The sequence below is a fragment of the Trichechus manatus genome, unplaced genomic scaffold (assembly GCF_000243295.1).
Source record: "Trichechus manatus latirostris isolate Lorelei unplaced genomic scaffold, TriManLat1.0 scaffold00049, whole genome shotgun sequence".
NCBI lineage: Eukaryota > Metazoa > Chordata > Mammalia > Sirenia > Trichechidae > Trichechus > Trichechus manatus.
In genome coordinates, this window is record NW_004443985.1 from 6,071,754 (window position 1) to 6,083,210 (window position 11,457).

Here is an 11,457-nt window from a genome sequence, read left to right on the forward strand (position 1 = left end):
CTCCAACCGTGCCGTCCCCCTTGTTCACTCTACTCCAACCGTGCCAGCCCCCTTGTTCACTCTACTCCATCCATACTGTCCCCCTTGTTCATTGTACTCCAACCGTGCTGGCCCCCTTGTTCCTTGAACTTTCCAGGCATGTTCCCACCTTGGAGCCTTTTGTTGGCTGTTCCCTCTCCTGAAACACTGTTCCTCCAGATAGCCCCATAGCTAATCCCCTCACTTCCTTCACGTCTTTCCTCAAACGACTTCTTAGTGAACCCTGCTTTGATGACCCTAGTTAATCTGCAGCCTCCCCCTCCCACCTCAGCATTCTTGATGCTGCACTACCTACTCTTTTTTTGCCCATACACTAACCACCTTCTAATATACCATATACTTGATTCATTCATTATGTTTTTTATTGTCTCTGTCCCTGCACTAGAGTGTAAATTCCATGAGATAGACATCATTTTCCCTTTTGATCACTAACGTATCCCCAATGACAAGAACAATACCTTGCACATAATAGGTGCACAGTAAATATTTGGAGAATATTCATCAAATGCCTAGAAAATTGCCCGGCATGTAGTTGCTCATTAGATGGTGGTACTGGTGGTGGTAATGATTTTTATACTAGTGTTAGAGTCAGTGTTAGTGTTAATATTTTAATTACTATTTTAATGGACTCAAACTCCATCAGATGTCCTTCCGAAAGTTATGCAGACCTTTTAGGCTTTTTTTTTTTTTTTAAAACCAGGCTTTTTAAAAATTTGGTTTTCTTATACTTTCTTGACCTAATTTTCATTATATAGCTTACTACCTTAACAGTGTAACCTAGTTGCTTTTAGTTCTGTGTTGCTAACGAAAGTCCTTCTGTGTATTTAGCTGGCGTAGAGAAGCTCTTGCTAATTGCGCTACATACACTGTTTGGTCAGGCCATTGGCCAGGGCGCTGTGATCATCATTAGAGCAGCATTCTTTTATGCTTTGTCTTTGCCTTCCCAGCTGTGAACTGTACTTCACTATAAACTTTGACATTTTGAATATGTTTTAACTCATCGTGTTGGTTGCCATAACTTCATTTTTTTCCAGCTGGGGATTATTTCCTTTTCAAAATATATCTTTCAAGCAGTAGAGAAACATCCTTTTAGAATTTCGAAGAGATTTGAAAATGAATTAATTTGCTGTGTCTTCTCCTTCCCATCGATAGATGTGCGGTGGTCCTGGGATACCCGACCCAAGAGCAGGAGGTGATGCTACTGACTCCAGCCAGACAGTTCTTGATAATAAAGCTTCCTTGCTCCACGCGATGCCTGCTCACTCCTCTCCACGCTCTCGAGACTACAATCCATATAACTATTCAGATAGCCTCAGTCCCTTCAACAAGTCAGCCCTCAAGGAAGCCATGTTTGATGATGACGCAGACCAGTTTCCCGATGGTATGTTCTGGGTCACACTGCCACTACCTGTGTTCTGTTGTCGTTAGGCGCCGTCAGGTCAGTTCCGACTCCGAGCGACGCTGTGTGCAACAGAACGAAACACTGCCTGGTCCTGCAGCATCCTCACAACTGTCCACATCTAATGATAACTTCTGTAAAGTTCACTAGGGACTATAATATTCCAGAATACTATCTCCAGTGAGGATGATACTGTTCTTCATGGGAGACTCACATCAAAGTTTGCCAAGTTGAAAGAATGTTCAGTATTTTTTGAGCAAAGAAACAAAAATATTATCAGAATTATAATTGTACCAGTGTTTGTCAGGACACAAGGAAAATTCATATTAATGAGTTTACTGTATCCTAGCCCAGGTTCTCACTATGACCCCAGGATGTAGAGCTATTTTCCCATTTTACTGATAGGAAAACAGAGCCTCAGCAGTAATGAATAACGTGTCCCAATCACTCTGCGTGTACGAGGCAGGTTTGGTGAGACTACAAAGCCCTGTGTTCTTTTCGCTCGACGACAGTGCCTCTCTGTGTCAGAAGAGGAAATAACAGCTGATTACACTTGGGCTTGATTAATTCAGTACCTTAGGTTTATCACTTGTATGGTATAAATAGTTCAGTTTTGTAATAAATAATTTTGGTGCTTTCTTGGGCGGAAATTATTTTCCTGTCAGTCATCTGCCCTTATCTCGTGGAGCAATTGCAGAGCCTACATTCCTGGAGAAGAGAACCGAGTTCCTTTGAAAGATACTCTCTTGTGAACTCCCTTTATTCACTGAAATAAAATATGCTCTTATCAGAATGGTCTCAGACATCTGTGAAAGTCTGATAACTTACTGTTTTCCAGGGGTGATCTTTCCTAGAGATGCGTTTATCCTGGCGCAGTAGTTCTTATCATGCCAACAATATTGGTCTATACAAATGAAATTTTTTAATTTTTCAATTTTGTTTTTTTTTTAATCTTAGCCATGTTCATGGAAGGGAAATGGCATCTCATGGTGGTTTTGGTTTGGATCTCTCTGAGGGCTAATGATGTTGAGCGTCTTCTCATAAATTTGGTGGCCATTTGAATGTCCTCTTTGGTGAAATGTCTGTTCAAGTCCTTTGCCCATTTTGTGACTGAGTTTGTTGTTGTTTTTCCAACTGGCGTCGGTTATATCTGTGTTTCATAATGTCGTAGAGTTGTCTTTCCAATACTTCTAAGAGTTGATGGTTAAAGTAACCAAGTTAATCTCGTGTCCCTTTGACAGATCTTTCACTTGACCATTCTGACCTGGTGGCAGAGCTGTTGAAGGAGCTGTCTAACCACAATGAGCGGGTGGAGGAAAGAAAGATCGCCCTCTATGAACTGATGAAGCTGACACAGGAAGAGTCCTTCAGTGTTTGGGATGAACACTTTAAAACAATCCTGCTGTTACTGCTTGAAACCCTTGGGGATAAAGAGGTAAATGGCAGAAGACAGAAACAATAACCTGTCTTTTTGGATCACCTGCTGTTGCCTGTTGATCAGACACTACGCAGATTCAGAAAGGGGGAAATGAGTCTCTCCTGCTGCTTCCTTCCGCATGAAATTTTCACTATAAATTTCACTTTTTCTTTTAAACTCGCCTGTACCAGTGAGAAAGTAGCTCAACAATTTTGAGTAATTGACACTGGGAAAAATGAAAGGTTATAGGAGAACCCAGGTTACTTGTTTTGCATACTTAATTAGCTTTTCAGAGGTAAAACTTCCTTTTTAATATTGAAAATATAATTCTTGCTTGCTTAGAAATAGGAGAGTGTGATACAAGTTTTCAACTAGAAATGTGAAAACTTAATTATGTCATATACTTTATACAGTTGTCTATTATTTCCCCTCAGTTTAACCCTTAATTACAGAAATTGAAAATTAAAAAGATCATTTGCAAACCCAGAACATTAAAACTTTTAAATGTTTCTTCTTAGCCTATGATCAGGGCTTTGGCACTAAAAGTTTTAAGAGAAATCCTAAGGCATCAACCAGCAAGATTTAAAAACTATGCAGAACTGACGGTCATGAAAACATTAGAAGCACATAAAGATCCTCATAAGGAGGTAAGTTACCTGATAGATTATTATTTAATCCCAGTACTTCTGATATTATTGCATGAAACATGTAAACAATACTTGAAAAGTACTGTAATTATCAGTTATCCCTGTAATGAACACTTACCTTGATATCAAGGTAATAACTGATTGAGATGTCAGCATATATTCTTTCCTGTTGAATGAATTGTGATGATATGGGGCCTTTCACCTAATATAGGCCAGCTCTAGGAAATAATCTGTCAATTACATTTTCTTTCTCATTGTCTTCACTTCCCAGTTAGTGATAAGAATGTACTTTTTTAAGGAACTAATGAAGAAAAGAACTCTTTTTTTTTTTTTTTTTTTAATTGTGGTAAATTGCTTATAGGTGCCATGTATCTGTTATGAGGTTATTGAGTAATGAGGACAGCTTTCGGGAAAGAGGCCTGTAAACCTGTCTCATCATTTTATAGTTGTGGTATTTCACCCTCCCCCCTGACATTGAGTAGGTAACCATGAAGATTTTTATTAAAAATCTCAAAGGAAATTTCAAATAGGGACTTCCTGTCTAAGAGAAGGCACCAAGGAGACAGCATTAAGTGTCTCTGGTAGAACTAAGGCATAAGCAAAGGGAAAGTCAAAGACGGAGAGGTAGAATAGCAGTGAGGCAAAATGGATCAAAGCTAAATATGAACTAAACCTCTTAGAAGAAGACGTAAGTGTAAATCTGTATTCCGTCGAATTGGGCATTGGTTTCTTAGATACAACATCAAAAGCCAACATCAACAAGCAACCCACCACCACCACCACCAACGAAACCCGGATAAATGAGATTTCAAAATTAAACACTTTCATGAACCCACAGAATTTGAGAAAATTTTTGCAAATCATGTATCTGATAATGGACTAGTATCCAGAATATATAAAGAATTCTTACACCTCACCAGTAAAAAGACAAATAACCTGATTTTAAAATGTGCAAAGGATCTGAATAGGCATTTCTCCAGAGAAGATATACAAATGGCCAACAAGTACATGAAAGATGCTCGACATTGTTAGTCATCCAGGAACCACAAACCAAAACCACAATGAGGTACTGCTTGACACCCACTAGAATGACTAAAATAAGAAAGGCAGACAGTAACGGGTGTTTACAAGGCTGTGGAGAAATTGAAACCCTCAAGTAATTTGCTCTTTAAAGGCTTTGACTGTGAATCTTCTAGGAGAATGAGTCACAGCTTTTAAATCTGTCCAGAGTCTCACACATCACTTGGTGTTCAGTACTGGTACATCTTTGTACCACTTTTTCACTGTCAAAGCTTAAAAAACAAGATCTAATATTTGTGGTTTAATTTTCCGCCTTGTAACCCAAATAAGGCCTGCAACATCGCTAATTTTACAAAAGGAAAATTGGCATTCTTAAGGCATTACAGCTGAAATTAGCCCGGGTCTTCTAACTGTCGGTGCATTTTCTTCTGTTCCCTCCTGAGGACCTCTCACCCGTGGGGATCAGAAGGGGGACATTACCAAAGGAGAATCAAAGCAGTCATTTTTACATGTTTTAAAGGCCATCTTTAGCGATTAAAGATTCTAATAAGATGACCATTTCTTCTCTTTATTGCAAAACCTGTATCTCACCTCCCCATGCCTCCCCAACCCCAGTACAGAGGGGAGGAAAATCGTTATGAACAAAAGGAGGAATAGCATGTTAATGTTATGATCACGCATTAATGATGTGATTTTGATTTGATTTTGCATTCATGTGATGGAAAAGGCACAAGCAGTCCTAGAGTTGCCCAAGCCTCACCTTAGCCAACTCCAGGGAACTCCATTCGTGTTAGTAAACACACACCTGACACCCAGCACAACCAGATGACCATTTAAAGATGACCGTAGCCAGTAGTACCATTTGTTTTTTCTTTTGAAAAATTTTAAACATACACAAAAGAAGGGAAAGTGATGCAAGAAAGCCATGTGCATGCATCATCTAGCTTCAGCGGTTATTACCACGTTGCCAGTTCTGTTTTATGTGTACCCGGACTTGTGATGTTTAGCTGTGTACTGGAGTATTTTCAAGGCAAACCCCACATACCATGTCACGTTAAATACTTGATGAAGTATATGCTTCCAGGACCCACTGTAATATTTGGAAAAATTACTTCTTGGCTCAATGTCTGGTTTGTTGTAGGTGGTGAGAGCGGCTGAGGATGCTGCGTCAGTGCTGGCCACCTCAATTAGTCCAGAGCAGTGCATCAAAGTGCTTTGTCCGATCATCCAAACCGCAGACTACCCCATCAATCTGGCTGCCATCAAAATGCAAACAAAAGTGATAGAGAGAGTGTCCAAGGACACCCTTAACCTGCTCTTGCCGGAGATTATGCCAGGCCTGATACAGGTAAGCCATCCAGCTGGAAGGAAGAAGCTCTGACAGTCCGGGATTGGGTTAATAGAGGCACTTTCCAGGCCACACTAGTGGCGTGCAGGCCTTCCTGCTGCCCACAGTGTTCACAACAAAGACTTTCCTCACTGGCTTTTGATTGTTGTGCCGTTGAGTGGATTCCAACTCACAGCGACCCTGTAGCACGGAGTAGAACTTCCCCCATACAGTTTCCAAGGCTGTAATCTTTACAGAAGCAGACCGCCAACCCTTTGGTTAGTAGTCAAGCGCTTAACCGTTGTGCCGCCAGAGCACCTTAGCTTCTGAGTAGAGGTATTTAGAATGTCTCGATAATTCCCCTTTGCTCCTGAGGTAAAATTTTTAAGTAGGTGAGCAACAAGGTATGTCCTTTAATTTACTTTGCTCTCTGTAGACTAATTTCTAGAAGACACTGTAGTAGAGTCAGGATAAATTATGAGATCTTTGTGGTCAATGTTCTTGATGTCTTTGATGTTATATTTATAAAAAGTACATCGAAAATACATACCCAAGCCTACCTTTTCATGGTAAAAGGGACGGTAAGATCACAAATTGAGACTTGGTAACTTCCTGATACCGATACTTTTGATATTTTCAGTGCTTCTGGAATCAAGACCAAGCTTCCCTGCCCGATCTAGACCTTTACCCCTTCTCTCCCATGCCTCTCCTCTCACTACGTGCTTCAAGAACATTTACTGAGTAGGTTCTGTGCACTAGACACTGTGCTACACCTGGGCCGGCACTTGAGAGGGGATGACAGAAAAACACAAAGGTGACTGACGAGGTGATGTGGCAGGAAATGAGGGAAAGGAATTATCAAAAACACCGGTGATATTTTTTTCATTTGAGAGACTGAATAGATGGTGATCCCAGTAACTGAGGAAAGTAATACAGTATGAAGAACTGGTGTAGGTGGGAGTCAGATGACCGTGAGTAGGTCAGCTGAATTTCCAGTGACATTAAACCTCTAAGAAGGCATTCAGCCTCCATCATACTCTGCATCCACACAGAATCCCACCATTGGATGAATGTCCTCCTAGGTCTCTCCCTCTCTCTTGTATTTCTCTTTTTCAGTTGTTTTGAAAGACTTAAACATACTGAAACATGCAGAAGATAGTATATGTAACTTACCTGTGTATTTTCCACCTTCACATCATTTTATAGCAATGAAAACATCCTAGGTAGAGTGGAAGTTTGCGCTTCACTTCCTCACTCCCCAGAGACAACCTCCGTCCTGATTTTGTTCTACAGCCAGACCATATTTTGACCTTTTGTATTTTTCCTAGGTATATATTTAAGGTGTACACAGTGCAGAAAGCAGTACATAACATTGTTCTGCGATACGTTCATGACAGAAAAAAAAACTTAATGTGAAAAAAGAAACTTGCTTTTTTCCAATCAACATTATATTTTCAGTTACTATTCAAGTGGATGACTATCAGTTGATTTAGTTCATTCATCCTAGTACATGGTTAATAATTACATCTTATCAATTTGCCACACTGTTATTGTATTTCGGTTGAGACAGCCAGACCTGGAAGCGTGGAACATTATGTATCTTTTGGTGAGATGCAATAGAAAGTATAAGCACTACCTACAAAAGCTTTTTTCTCCTAAAACAGTTGATCCTCAATCTAATCAAGCATCTAGATTTTAGCTATAAAGTTAAAGGAAATTCAGAGCATAGAGAAGTTGCACCTTGAAGATGCACTCAGTCAAATGCAGAACGTAGGAAACTGTGTAAGAAAAGTTACCGAGTTCCTTCAACAAAGAAATGGCATGAATAGAGAGGGAGAGGGAACTAACAACCGTTATCAATTTAAAGAGTCTTAAGGGACCTATCAGCTTGAAAAAGAAGAACAAAATTGCAGGACTCACATGCCCAATTTCAGAACTTATAACCAAGCAACAATAATCGAAACAGTTTGATACTGGCATAAGCACTGGCATATACACCAATGGAGTAGAATTGAAAATCCAGAAATAAACCCCTACGTCTACGGTCAAGTGATTTTCAGCAATGTCAAGAATTGGGGAAAGAATAGTCTCTTCAACAAATGTTGCTGGGAACTGGATAGCAACATTCAAAAGAATGAAGTTGGACCCCTCCCTTATACCATATACAAAAATTAACTAAAAAGCAGATCAAAGGCCTAAATGTAAGGGTTAAAACTATAAAATTTTTAAAAGAAAACAGGTGTAAATCTTCATGACCTTGGATTAGGCAGTGGATTATTAGGTATAACACCAAAAACCAAGCAGCAAAAGAACAAAGAGCTAAGCCGGACTTCATCAGATTTAAAATTTGTGCATCAAAGGACGTTACCAAGAAAGTGAAAAGACAACCTACAGAATGCGAGGAAATTTTTGTCAGTCATATATTTGATAAGGATCTAATATCAAATAGTAAAGAACCTTTACAACTCACCCACAAAAGGACGAATAAGCCAACTTTAAAATGGACGGTTTGAATAGACATTTCCCGAAGAATTTATACAAATGGCCAACACGCACATGAAAGGCTGATTATCGTCATTGGTCCTTAAAGAAATGCAAATCAAAACCACAACGAAGTCCCACTTCACACCCACTAGTTGGCTGTAATCAAAAGTACAGAAAATAACCGGTGTTGACAAGGATGTGAAGAATTGGAATGAATGAACATTGCTGGTGAGAATTTAAAATCATGCCGCGCTTTGATTAACAGTCTGCCAGTTTCTCAAAAGGCTAAATATAAAGTTACCATATGACTCCACAGTTCTGCTCCTAGATGCATATCCAAGAGAAATGAAAACTTATGTCTATGCAAGAATTCATACACTAATATTCATAGCAGCATTATTCATAATAACCAAAAGGCAGATACAACCCAAATGCCCATCAACTGATGAATGCATTAAAAAAAAAAAATGATATGTTGGTACAACAGAATATTACGTGGTGATAAAAACAAAGTATTGTCATATGCTACAATGTGGATAACCCTTGAAAATATGGAGACAGGCCAGTCACAAAGAACAAACAAGTGTTCTAAAATTGATTGGTGATTCCTGCACAGCTCTGTAGGTACACTAGAAGCTGTTGAATTGTACACCTTAAATGGGCAAATTTTATGGTATATGGATTGTATCTCAATAAAGCTGTTATCAAAAAAAGAGAAAGACATAGCAACCAAATGCAGCGTATGGAGCTTGTTTGGATCCTGATTCAGACTACCTACAGAAAGACAGTTGGGGAAAGGCGCACAGGCTGACGGTATTGAGGTATTGCTAATTTGTGTGTGCGTGGGTGCTATTGTGGTTATGGGTATTTTTGTATGTAACAAAGATGTGTGGGTAAAATGAGAAGATAGGAGGGATTTGCTTTAAAATACTCCATGAGTTAGGTGGGGAAGGGGATAAAACAAGATTGACAATGGGTGAACAAGCATATGTTTAAAATATCATAATAAAACACTAAAAAAAAAAAAAATTTGGTGAAACAAAACTGTAAGCATGAAGAGACCCATTACCATCCATCCACCTTCTGTTCCGATTCATCAGTTCTTGCCAATTCCACCTCCTGGGCATCTCATAACTGCATATTTTACTTTATTTATGCTCTTTTAGCCCAGGCCGTCATTGCCTCTTTACCAATCACTGCATAGGGTCCTATTTGATCTGCCTGCCTCCTGCCATCCCGCCAAATCATTCTTTCTATTGCCGCCAAAGTCATCTTCCTGAATACAAATCTGATAGAGTCACTCCCTGCTTAAAGCCCTCTAGGGATTTTTGTGGACAAAACAAGTCCAAGTGTCTGGCGGCAGTTTACCCAGCTGGACCCTGGCTGCCTTTCCCTCCTGCAGCATGTGCTCCCACTGTAATGAATTTATTTCATTCATAGAAAGCACGAGGCTCTCTCTTAGTTTGGGGCCACTGCATACGTACTTCTGTCTGGTTCGTTTATCCATGCCCCCCACCCTTTCTCTTACTTTGTTAGTGTCATCTTTCAGGTCTCAGTTTAAACAACCCTTTCTCAGCCAAGTATTTTCTGACAACCACTTTGTTATCCCGCTCCCTCCCTGCCCATAGCACCCGTTCCTGCTGTGTGATCCTGTAACTGTCCTGTTGTGAAAGCGCCAAGAAGGAACCTTGTGTGTGTCTTGTGGACACTGAAACATCATTTACCTGGCCCTTTCCTGTCACAGTGGTTGCACTTAAGTATTTGAACCATGAATGTCATGTTCTTTGCAGTGTTCTTTGTAATAGGAGAAGTGCAGGTAGGAGAAGACCTAAACACTTTTTGTTGTTGTTAGTTGCCATGGAGTTGGCTCTGACTCACGGGGACCTCATGTATAACAAGACAAGATGTCGCCAGGCCTGTGCCCTCTTCATGATCGTTGGTGTGTTTGAGTCCATTGTTGCCACAGGTGTTTCAGTCCATCTCATTGACAGTTTCCCTCGTTGCCACTGACCCTCTACTGCACCAGCCATGATTCTTTTTCTAGCAATTGGTCTTTTCTGATGACGTATCCAAAGTAAGTGAGCCGAAGTCTCCCCATCCTTGCTCTTAAGAAGCATTCTGGTTGTATTTCTTCTAAGACTGATTTGTTTGTTCTTCTAGCAGTCCACAGTATATTCAATATTCTTCACCAGCACCACAGTTTGAATGCATCGGTTCTTCTTCTGTCTTCCTTTCTCATTATCCAGCTTCCGTATGTGTCTGAGGTGATTGAAAAGACCATGACTAGAGTTAGGGGCACCTTAGTCATCAAGGTGACATCTTTGCTTTTTAAAACTTTAAAGAGATCTTTTGCAGTGGATTTGCCAAGTACAATACATCATTTGATTTCTTGACCTCTGCTTCCATGAACATTGATTGTTGGTCCAAGTAGAATGAAATCATTGACAACTTCATTTTCTTCTTCCTTTATCATGAGTTATTTATCGGTCCAGTTGTGAGGATTTTCATTTTCGTCACATTCAGGTGTAATCCATAGTGAAGGCTGTAGTCTTTGACCTTCATCAGAAAGTGTTTCAAGTCATCTTCATTATCAACAAGCAGGGTTGTCTCATCTGCATATCACAGATTGTTAGTGAGTCTTCTACTACAATCCTTGTGCTGCATCTTTGTTAATATAGTCTAGCTTCTCAGAATATTTGTTCAGCATACAGACTGAATGAGCAAGATGAAATAATATAACCCAGCTGCACACCTTTTCTAGTTCTGAGCCATGCAGTATCCCCTTTGTCCTGTTTGAACAACTGCCTCATGATCTGTGTGCAGATTCTGCACGAGCACAATTAAGTGTTCTGGAATTCCCATTCTTCATAATGTTACCCATAATTTCTTATGATAGAACCCTAAACCCAACCCATTGCGCTTGAGTTGAATTGCAACTCCTAGCGACCCTATAGGACAGAGTAGAACTGCCCCATAGGGTTTTCCAGGGCTGTAAATCTTTACAGAAGCAGACTGCCACATCTTTCTCCTGTAGAGTGGCTGGTGGGTTCAAACCACCGACCTTTTGGTTAGCAGTCGAGTGCTTAGTCACTGTACCACCAGGGCTCCTTATATAACACTATAT

The 11,457-nt window shown here is 40.0% G+C and overlaps 1 protein-coding gene across 6 annotated transcripts in view; it reads left to right on the top strand.

The window, feature by feature from the left end:
* CLASP2 (cytoplasmic linker associated protein 2) overlaps positions 1 to 11,457 on the top strand; it is a 182,173-nt gene that overhangs the window by 165,592 nt on the left and 5,124 nt on the right. For all 6 annotated transcript variants that reach the window (XM_023732233.1, XM_023732235.1, XM_023732234.1 and 3 more), the window contains 4 exons: positions 1,192 to 1,420; positions 2,680 to 2,873; positions 3,374 to 3,502; positions 5,664 to 5,870. In XM_023732233.1, coding sequence (XP_023588001.1) covers positions 1,192 to 1,420; positions 2,680 to 2,873; positions 3,374 to 3,502; positions 5,664 to 5,870 — 759 coding nt within the window. The remainder of the gene's footprint in view (positions 1 to 1,191; positions 1,421 to 2,679; positions 2,874 to 3,373; positions 3,503 to 5,663; positions 5,871 to 11,457) is intronic.